This window comes from Peromyscus maniculatus, chromosome 5 (assembly GCF_049852395.1).
Source record: "Peromyscus maniculatus bairdii isolate BWxNUB_F1_BW_parent chromosome 5, HU_Pman_BW_mat_3.1, whole genome shotgun sequence".
Taxonomy (NCBI): Eukaryota; Metazoa; Chordata; class Mammalia; order Rodentia; family Cricetidae; genus Peromyscus; species Peromyscus maniculatus.
This window is the reverse complement of record NC_134856.1, coordinates 38,815,512-38,825,776: the sequence shown is the minus strand read 5'-3', so window position 1 is coordinate 38,825,776 and position 10,265 is coordinate 38,815,512. Positions and strand designations below refer to the sequence as shown.

Sequence of the window (10,265 nt, the reverse complement as noted above, 5' to 3'; positions counted from 1 at the left end):
CCCAGCTCTTTTTCCCCTGGCGCCAAGGGAAGAAAGACTGAACTGAACCCAAACCCAGAGCCAGATCCCCAAGGCTAGGCCCCTTCCTGGCCACCCCCATTGGCGGTTCTGTCCCTCCCACTGGCCCTGGGGCCCCTCCCCTCCCCTCCCCGGTCCAGATAAGGCCAGCCCAGGACTGCCTCATCTGGCAGTAGGCACTGGGCTGGAATGGGGCTGCCTGGCTCCCCATGGCAGTGGGTGCTGCTGCTGTTGGGGCTGCTGCTCCCTCCTGCCACCCCCTTCTGGCTCCTCAATGTGCTCTTCCCCCCGCAAACCACGCCCAAGGCTGAACTCAGTAACCACACCAGGCCTGTCATCCTCGGTAAGCCCCCGCTAGGCCCCGGATGCATCAAGCGAGACTTGGGGAGCCTGGGTCCTACTCCCTGACAGAGGTTCCTCTGGCCCACAGTTAGCCCTCATGCCTCACTTGGTACAGGGAAGGCCCAAAGGCTTGTTCTGCAGAGACACCTCTCCCCTTTACACTGTTCTCTCTCCAAGTTGTCTTCTTCAGGGGGTTGGGGTGGTGGTCGGTGAATGGGATGCAGTTTGCCTATGGCCTTGGCCACGGTACTACAGGCTGTGGCCAGCTGCAGATACACTGGATACTGGGTTAAGCCCCACTACTTCCTTGGCTTCTACCTTCCCAGGGATGAGATTCCTAGCCCAGGGTAGGCTTAGCAGAAGAGGTCCATAAAGGCCCTGCCCCCTGTTCTAGGCCCAGCCCCTGCTCCCCCTCACCTATTTGTTCGCTCCTTGGACTTTGGCAATAACGGGAAGCCAAGCTGGATGTTTGCTTTATGGGGGCAGGGGTCAGCAGCCTGGGTTCCTGCACCTTCCCTGTCTGAAGGGAGCCTGGAATTGGCAGTCCTGGTGGGACAGGAAGAGTGTGGCGGGAGGATGAGTGTCGTTAGAACCTCGAGGGTGTGGGAGGTGGAGGGGTGGGCTTCTTTGGTGGTAGGGTTGGGGGGCTGGAGAGAAGCCAGGAAGTCCAGAACGAAAGCTGGTGCCCACAGTGCCTGGCTGCCTGGGGAATCAGCTAGAAGCCAAGCTGGATAAACCAGATGTGGTGAACTGGTTGTGCTACCGCAAGACAGAGGACTTCTTCACCATCTGGCTGGATCTCAATATGTTTCTACCCCTTGGGGTGGACTGCTGGATTGATAATACCAGGTACGTCCCGTGTGATCTACCCAGCCCCTACACATTGCCCTTTGGCTACTGGCTGCTGAATGTCCCACTGTCCCCAGGGTTGTCTACAACCGCAGCTCTGGGCGCGTAGCCAATGCCCCTGGTGTACAGATCCGTGTCCCCGGCTTTGGCAAGACCTACTCTGTTGAGTACTTAGATGACAACAAGCTGGCAGGTCCGTGTACTCAGGGAAAGGCGGGGGCTCTTCTCGGCCGTTAGGCTGGCCTACAGGTGTGATGGACAGAGACCCCTATGCCGCTGCCCCCCCCCCCCACAGGTTACATGCACACTCTGGTACAGAATCTGGTTAACAATGGGTACGTGCGGGATGAGACAGTGCGGGCCGCACCCTATGACTGGCGTCTGGAACCCGGTGAGTGTTTGGAGGTAATGGCCTGGGGGCACAACAGGTGGTCCCAGGCCCTAACTGCCCTGACCTGTCTACCCCTCTTCAGGCCAGCAAGATGAATACTACCAGAAGCTGGCAGGACTGATAGAGGAGATGTACGCTGCTTATGGGAAGCCTGTCTTCCTTATTGGGCACAGCCTTGGCTGCCTACATGTGCTCTATTTCTTACTGCGTCAGCCTCAGTCCTGGAAGGACCGCTTCATTGATGGTTTTATCTCTCTGGGGGCTCCGTGGGGTGGCTCTATCAAGCCCATGCTGGTCCTGGCCTCAGGTGAGGAGCCTCCTGATCACTGCCATCCTGTGTGGGGTGAGGGAGGGATGAAGCAGATCACAGAACTGGCTGTCACTCTAGCTGTGTTCACAGTGGTGCCCAGGGAAATTGTCTACGGGGCGTACCTGCTGTCCACCAGCTCCTTGAAGACAGCACCATTAGGATGTCTTATTGGTTTAAATATTAAGGCAACTCCACGTAGTTATAAGGGAGGTTTATTCTGTGGGGTAACTTACAAGTGAAGGGATAGGTTACAGGGTCTGGGAAAGGTGTGGCGCAGTCCGGCAGTCTCTGGAGAACTCTGCTCAGTCTACCTCCAAGCATCCAGGATCCAGGAACCAAGAGAACCGGCCCATCTGGATCTCGGGTCTTCAGGGGTCCTCTCTTGGCTCTGCCTTGTAGGTGTGACAGTTACCGAAGCCTCAATGGGCCTGGGACTTCCAGGTCAAAGCTGGAATGGCTACCCACCACAATGTCTCCTTGCAGAGTCTTTTTTTTTTTCCTTTGAACATAAAAACAGGTTATAATTTAAAAGTCCAGGGTTATTTGAAACTGGGAAATATTTTCTCTGTAGAAAATAGTAAAAATGATAACACTTCCCAATAAGCCTTTTTAAGCCAAATAATAGCTGAATTATACATACAAATATTGATTAGATTCTGGGATACAGAAGAAACCTATCTTCATCTGTTCAGAAAGCTATGTTTTACTTAAGTTGTGCAAGTGAAATTCCTATTCATCTTCCCTTTCACTGTTTGATTATGGCAGATATTTTTCTATAGTAATCCATAACCTAAAAAGATTTTAGCCTCCCCTCCTGAAAGTACAGCCAGTATTTTCTTTCATCTGCTTGATACGGTACATATTCTTATCCTAATAGTGAAATGTTTCACTAAAGCTTGCCTGGTGATTGGGTAAAGCCAAAACTTATTATAAGCCACAGCCATCCTAGGGTCCCCCCTGCTATGTAGCCTCCCTGGATCTGTGGGTTGCAGTTTGATTGTCCTTTGCTTTATATCTAATATGCACTTATGAGTGAGTACAGACCATGCCTGTACTTCCTTGCAGTCTTTTAGTGATGAGAAGGGAGGCGGTAGAGGAGGCTAATCCCAGCAGTCTGTTAGCCCAGATTTGCTCCTTGTAGCCCAAGTCCTGTACACTCCGGCTTTTAAATACTACCTGGAGCCCCATGCCCAGGAATATGTTTTATTAAGGACATATCTGCCACAGCAAACCTGGGGATCCCTGATGCCCCCCCCACACTTTTTTTTTTTTTTATTTAGTATCTTCCCCAGGAACCCAACACTAACACAGCCATCACTCACTGAGCACTGTTTTATACTGGGCACACAGGGCCAGTCTTCACTGTGGTCTGGCGAGTGACTCACCAGACTACATCACTGAAGGTCAAACAGGCGGAGTTGGGGATTTATCTCAGTGGTAGAGCGCTTGCCTAGCAAGCACAAGGCCCTGGGTTTGGTCCTCAGCTCTAGGGGAAAAAAAATTTTAAAAATTAAAAAAAGAATGTCAAACAGGCACTGTCAAATCCTCCAAAAATACAATCCTGTGCCGACTGTGTACATAGGCTCCACACAGGGCCTGAGAAAGAATAGCCAGTGTGTAGGTACACACACACACACACACACACACACACACACACACTTCACAGATCTCTCTCTCTCTCTTTTTTTTTTCTGAGACAGAGTTGGATGTCCTAGAACTCAATCTGTAGACCAGGCTGGTTCCAACTTACAGAGATCTGCCTGCCTCTGCCTCCCAAGTGCTGGGATTAAAGGTGTGAGCCACCACCACCACCACCACCCAGCTCCACAGATCTCTCTAACTGCCCCTCTTCCCATACACACCATCTGAGGCCCTATAGCTCCGTCTTACAGAAGTACAACACAGCCTCTGAAATATCGAGCACTAAACTGAACACCAGGCCTGCTCTGGCCCGTGTCTTGGAATCCAGGTCAGGATGGGGCAGGGACAAGTCCGAGTGCTTTGCAGAGGCAAACTGTGAGCCGGGCCCAGCTCCCTGTCCCACCTGGTTCCGTATCCACAGGTGACAACCAGGGCATCCCGATCATGTCCAGCATCAAGCTGAGAGAGGAGCAGCGTATGACCACGACCTCCCCCTGGATGTTTCCTGCCCACCAGGTATGGCCTGAAGACCATGTGTTCATTTCCACACCGAACTTCAACTACACAGGCCAAGACTTCCAGCGGTTTTTTACAGATCTGCATTTTGAAGACGGATGGTACATGTGGCTGCAGTCACGTAACCTGCTGGCGGGCCTCCCAGCACCCGGTGTAGAAGTATACTGTCTGTATGGTGTGGGCCTGCCCACACCCCACACCTACATCTATGACCACAGCTTCCCCTACAAAGACCCAGTGGCCGCACTCTATGAGGATGGTGACGACACTGTAGCCACACGCAGCACTGAGCTCTGTGGCCGGTGGCAGGGCCGCCAGCCACAGCCTGTGCACCTGCTGCCCATGAATGGGACAGAACATCTCAACATGGTCTTCAGCAATAAGACACTGGAACATATCAATGCCATTCTCCTGGGTGCCTACCGCCACGGTACTCCTGAGCCCCCAGCTCCCAGCCCAGCTCCCCCACCCCCTGAATAAAAAGGCCTTTGCTATTAGAAGTTCTGTGTATTGTGGGTTAAGTAGAAAGCACTACTTAGATTCATGCATCACCTGACCTAGGAGAACATGAAGTAAGATGGACTTTGCTAAAGCCTGCGATTAAACCGAACACTTTGAGATGTGTAGATTCTCATTATGCTGGTTGAGCTGCTCAGAAAGCCTGCCCTATGCCTTCCTTCACAGTGCAGGTGCCAATAGTCAGATGTAGGTACAGCTGTTGGAATGGAGAAATATGATTTGAACTAGACTTGAATTCTGGTTGGATACAAGAGTTTAAAATAGAGCCAGGCATATTGGTACATGCCTTTAATCTCAGCACTGGGAGGCAGAGGCAGGTGGATCTCTGAGTTTGAGGTCAGCCTGATCTATATAGTTCCAGGATAACCAGGACCACATAGAGAGAGCCTGTCTCAAAAACACCAATAAGTAAACATGGCCAAGTGTGGTGGCACACACCTTTAATCCCAGCACTGGGAGGCAGAGGCAGGTGAATCTCTGAGTTCCAGGCCAACCTGGTCTGCAAAGTGAGTTCCAGGACAGCCAGGGCTACACAAAGAAACCCTGTCTCAAGCAAAATAAATATTTAAATATGGGGGCTGAGAGCTGGAGATCTGTTAGGAATGTAAGATCGCCTGGTGGTAGTGTTGCACACCTTTTATCTCAGCACTCAAGAGGCAGAAGCAGGGCTGGAGAGATGGCTCAGAGGTTAAGAGCACTGACTGCTCTTCCAGAGGACCTGAGTTCAATTCCCAGCAACCACATCGTGGCTCACAACCATCTGTAATGAGATCTGATGCCCTCTTCTGGTGCTGTATACATAATAAATAAATAAATAAATATTATATAAATATAATAAATAAATAAATCTAAAGAGGCAGAAACAGGTGGATCTCTGAGTTGGAAGCCAGCCTAGTAGTCTATAGAGTGAGATCCAGAGCAGCCCGGAACTACACAGAGAAACCCTGTCTAAAAAAAAAAAAAAGGGGGTGCTAGTGAGATGGCTCAGAGGTTAAGGATACTGACTGTTCTTCCAAAGGTCCTGAGTTAATTCCCAGCAGGGTGGTTCACAACCATCTATAATGAGATCTGGCATGCAGGCAGAACACTGTGTACATAATAAATAAATGTTAAAAAAAAAAAGTAAGATCTGGGATTTCATAGCCAGCAGTTAGGGGCTGGAGAGATGGCTCAGTAGTTCTCTTCCAGAGAACCCAGATTTAATTCCCAGCACCCACATGGTAACTCACAACTATGTGTAACTCCAGTTGTAGGGGATCTGACAACCTCACACAGACATACATGCAGGCAAAACACCAATGCACTTAAAAATAAATAGAGTGGTGGTGCATGCGTTTAACCCCAGCACTTGGGAGGCAGAGTCAGGCAGATCTCTGTGAGTTCGAGGCCAGCCTGATCTATAGATCTAGTTCCAGGACAGCCAGGGGTACACAGAGAAACCCTGTCTCAAAATAATCAGGACTACACAGATAAATCCTGGGGGGCACAGAGAAACCCTGTCTCAAAATAATCAGGACTACACAGAGAAATGGGGGGGGGGAGTTTAGAGCTAGGTGGTGGTGGCACATGCCTTTAATCTCTGCATTCAGACCAGCCTGGTCTACAGAGCTAGTTCCAGGACAGTCAACACTACATGGAGAAACCCTGTCTCAAAAACTAAAAAGGAAAAAGTTTAGGATCTGAAGAAATGACACTTCATCTAAGGAAGGCTTAATTTGGGGCTTCAGAGATAGCTCAGAAGTTAAGAGCACTTGATGCACTTGCACCCACACGGTGGTTCACAACTATCTGTAATACCAGTTCCGTGGAATCTGATGCCCTCTTCCGACCTTGGTGGGCACCTAGCATGTGCGAGCCACATTCACTCATAGACAAAATTAAACCTAAAAGGGCTTAATTTCGACTTCTCTTTAAAGAGTTACGAGTATGAGTGTCTTGCCTGGGTATATGTATGTGCTTACAGGGCTCACGGTGTCAGATGGGACGGGGATGGAGGAACCCAGGAGCACCATGGAAGACCCGGTGAGGGATGCATCTCCTTCCTCAAGCTACCTGGGACTAGAGGCCAAGATGAAAGTGAAACAGAAGATGCACCAAGCCGCCAACAGCCTCTGAACTGGGGTGGAGGTGAAAGCGAAAGTGGGAAGCGTCCCGTTCAACCCCACAGAAGCCGAGGCGGACGCCTTTCTGCTTCCCCGGGCTGCACTCTTTTCGTCTAATCCACCCATCGACCCCCCGGGTCTCAGCTTCCCTGCCCCAAGATGCTGAAGCAGGCAGTGGAACACAGAGGAGGCTTCTCTTTCGAGAACTGCCAGAGGTGAAGGGAGGTGAAGGGGGAGTGGAGTTCTAGTTGGGAGCTGCTAGTGCCCGACTGTAGGCCCTTTTTGGGGGGAGTGCGGGGAGAGGGGTGTGGTGGAACTGGGAACCTTATGTTGGGTGACCAAGTAGGGGCTTAACCCAGGAGATGAGGAAAGTAGAGATGGTTTTAGGGACCGGTTCAAGGACCCTCCCTAGAAGCAGAACTAAAACGCGAGTCACCCCACGTTTTGCAGGAATGCGTCCTTGGAACACGTCCTGTCAGGCCTTCGGGTCCCTCATGCACGCAAGACCGGGACTACCATCGCGGGACTTGTGTTCCGAGTGAGCAGGGCGGTAGGGCTGGAGAGCTAGAATGGCGCCATTGTGGAGAAGATGGGGTGGGCATGAAGTCTGGGCTCTTCCTCTGCAGGATGGAGTTATCTTGGGCGCCGATACGCGGGCCACTAACGATTCGGTCGTGGCGGACAAAAACTGCGAGAAGATCCACTTCATCGCCCCCAAAATCTAGTAAGAATCCCCCAGCCCAGTCCCCACACTCAAACAAAAGCTGCAGGCACTCACGCCCTACTCTGTCCCTGCACGTCCCTGTCCACACCCACCATCCCTTTGCCCGCAGCTGCTGTGGGGCTGGAGTAGCTGCGGACACTGAGATGACCACGCGGATGGCAGCTTCCAAGATGGAGCTGCATGCGCTGTCCACCGGCCGTGAGCCTCGGGTGGCCACTGTCACCCGTATCCTGCGCCAGACACTCTTCCGGTGAGGAGGTGGGGTGAAGATGACCCCCTAGAGGGGGTGTCTGCAGGTAGGCAGGGTTAACAGGAGCGTGTGTTGGGGAACCGAAGAAAAGTTCAGGCTGCTACCTGCAGAGAAACCGGAAGAAGCCCAGCTGGTCTGACCAAAGCTGAGTTCCGGAAGAAGCAACATCAATTGTAGGACGCCAGGTCACAGGAAGGGGTGGGATTCAGACCGAGAAGCAGCGTAAGGGGCGGGGCCTGGCTCCAACTGGCAGTAACAGCGCCCACTGGTCCACAGGTACCAAGGTCACGTGGGAGCATCACTGATCGTGGGCGGGGTTGACCTAACCGGGCCGCAACTCTATGGCGTGCACCCGCACGGTTCCTACAGCCGCTTGCCCTTTACGGCCCTGGGTGAGTGTTTCCATCCATTTCCCAAGAATCCTGCCCCTGCAACCCTACCTTCAAGGTTTGTTCCCCAGATGGGACAGCTACAGCTAACCTCAGGAGCCCCTTTCCACCTGCAGGCTCAGGACAGGATGCAGCCTTGGCACTGCTGGAGGACAGGTTCCAGCCAAACATGACGGTGAGCGACTTGTGCCATTACTTCATGCTCACATGCCAGAAACAAAAACAACCAAACCCTGGCCAAGTATAGAAATAAGGAAGGCTTGTAGGGGAAGTAGATGGTACCTGAGTAGGGATTGAATGATGTTGAAGGTACAGTCAGTAACCAAGCTTAGACCGCTGAAAGACGCTGACGCTCACAAAGGACCATTACTGAAGGAGAGGTAAATAAAGCCCAGTGGGGTTCTTCGTGAGGTCTGAGGTCTGGGCTTTGGAGTGGGATAGAGATAGGTGACAACCCAGAAACTTAGTGACAGAGAACTGGATTGGCGGGTGGGAAGACTGCGGGGGGGGGGGGGCGGGGGGTAAGTGTAAGGGACGCTGAGAAGTTTGTAGAGAGGACAGTGGGCGGAGGGAACACGGGGTGTGGGGAGAGAGGGAGTCGGAGACCAAGGGACTGGAATTTTGAGTGGCGGGAGAGGAAAGAGGTTGAGTTTGCACACATGGCGAATTGTCTAGGCTTCAAGATTAACAAAGTCCTCAGGTTCGAGTGAGGCAACCCCAGGTTCCTTTAACCTCATTCACACCACCACAGCTGGAGGCTGCCCAAGAGCTGTTGGTGGAAGCCATCACTGCGGGGATCCTGGGTGACCTGGGCTCTGGAGGCAGTGTGGATGCGTGTGTGATCACCGCGGCAGGCGCCAAGCTGCTGAGAACACTGAGCTCACCCACAAAGCCTGTGCCGAGGTAGGAGCAGGGGAGAGGTGGGCCGCAGTCCTCACAAGAGCGGCAAACAGGAGGTCTGCTGTCCGGACAGGACAGGCTGCATGCTGAAAGGCCGGCCCTCCTCCCTTCTAGAGCTGGCCGTTACCACTTTGCTCCTGGAACCACAGCTGTCCTGACCCAGGAAGTGAAACCCCTGAACCTGGAGCTTCTGGAGGAAACTGTGCAGGCCATGGAGGTGGAATAAAGTGGCCTAAGACTTTCAGCTTGAAACAAGGGGGAATAAACCCAGGAAATACAAACACTTAAACAGAAGACTGTCGTTCTTGAGGGCAGTGGGACAAGCAGCCATAGGAGCTTTGTGGCTGAGGTATCTAAGGACCCGAGGCCTGGTTCCTGGCCTGAGGTACCCTTCATCACCACCTCAGGGATCTGTCCATTCAGAATCCCAGCCCTAGCCAGCACTCTAGGCTTTGAGATGGAAAGCTACATCCTGTCATCCCCAAACCAAATCCACACAGCAGAAGCTTACCCCACCAATACCCCATCTTGTAAGACCCCATGGACAGCCCTTACTCAGAGCCTTTCCCTGGCTTATCAGTGACCCCCTATTGGCACCAGTCCACTCTGGGTCCTCAGGGAGCTAAAATGCTGATAGAGCAACTATTTCCTGGCTCAAAGGGCAAGTTCTCACCAAGCACCCCTCACCCACCTACATGGCCTCTACTTATGACACCCCTCAAATGACCAGGCATGTCTGAGCCTCTGGTGAAAAGCTGGGCCCTGTCTGCACCTGTGGGGTTGTGATTAGGAAGAGTGACTCTAAGTTCTCTGGGCTGAAAGGGGTCATGGACTCATGGGAAGATGACACATTTAACAAGAATCCTTCGCTAAGCACCCACTGGGTGCTGGTGGAAACGTCCTGATCTCAGAGTAGCTATGCTCCCCTGGGGCTTCAGAATGGATAAGTCACATTCTCCAGAGGGGTTCTCGTCCAGGCTGGACATCCTTGGCCCCTGTGTGTTCCCTAACATTTTATGAAAAATTTTATATACAATTATAAAGTTAAGAAAATTGCTCACTAAACATCCATATGTCCACCAGAATTTATAATTCATATTTTGTTGTATTTGATCTTATGTCTATCTATTCCTTTATTTACCCATTCACTTGTTTCACTTTTTAGATTGAGATACTATTTTTTTTAATATTTTTTAATTTAAAATTTATTTTACATCCCAACCCAGTTTCCCCTCCCTCTTCTCCTCCCAGACCCTCCTCCAGACTGAGGTATTCCGAGCCAGTCAAAGCCTTTGACATCTAGAAAACTCAAGC

At 51.7% G+C, this 10,265-nt stretch overlaps 2 protein-coding genes and 1 long non-coding RNA gene across 3 annotated transcripts; 2 read left to right on the top strand and 1 right to left on the bottom strand.

Moving 5' to 3' along the window:
* The first annotated feature begins 157 nt into the window (after positions 1–157).
* Lcat (lecithin-cholesterol acyltransferase) lies at positions 158–4,567 on the top strand. The gene is made up of 6 exons (XM_006986833.4): positions 158–361; positions 1,053–1,209; positions 1,287–1,402; positions 1,505–1,600; positions 1,683–1,907; positions 3,973–4,567. The coding sequence occupies exons 1-6, from the start codon at positions 208–210 to the stop codon at positions 4,545–4,547; spliced, it is 1,323 nt and encodes a 440-aa protein (XP_006986895.2). The 5' UTR covers positions 158–207; the 3' UTR covers positions 4,548–4,567.
* Positions 2,275–7,818, bottom strand: LOC121829397 (uncharacterized). The gene is made up of 3 exons (XR_013051282.1): positions 7,767–7,818; positions 3,296–3,396; positions 2,275–2,409 (listed from the first exon to the last, which is right to left on the bottom strand). It is a non-coding gene; the product is annotated as an uncharacterized LOC121829397 (long non-coding RNA).
* On the top strand, positions 6,712–9,245 carry Psmb10 (proteasome 20S subunit beta 10). Its single transcript, XM_006986830.4, has 8 exons — positions 6,712–6,903; positions 7,139–7,226; positions 7,315–7,412; positions 7,522–7,662; positions 7,939–8,054; positions 8,168–8,226; positions 8,803–8,954; positions 9,066–9,245. The coding sequence occupies exons 1-8, from the start codon at positions 6,848–6,850 to the stop codon at positions 9,175–9,177; spliced, it is 822 nt and encodes a 273-aa protein (XP_006986892.1). The 5' UTR covers positions 6,712–6,847; the 3' UTR covers positions 9,178–9,245.
* Positions 9,246–10,265: the final 1,020 nt, after the last annotated feature.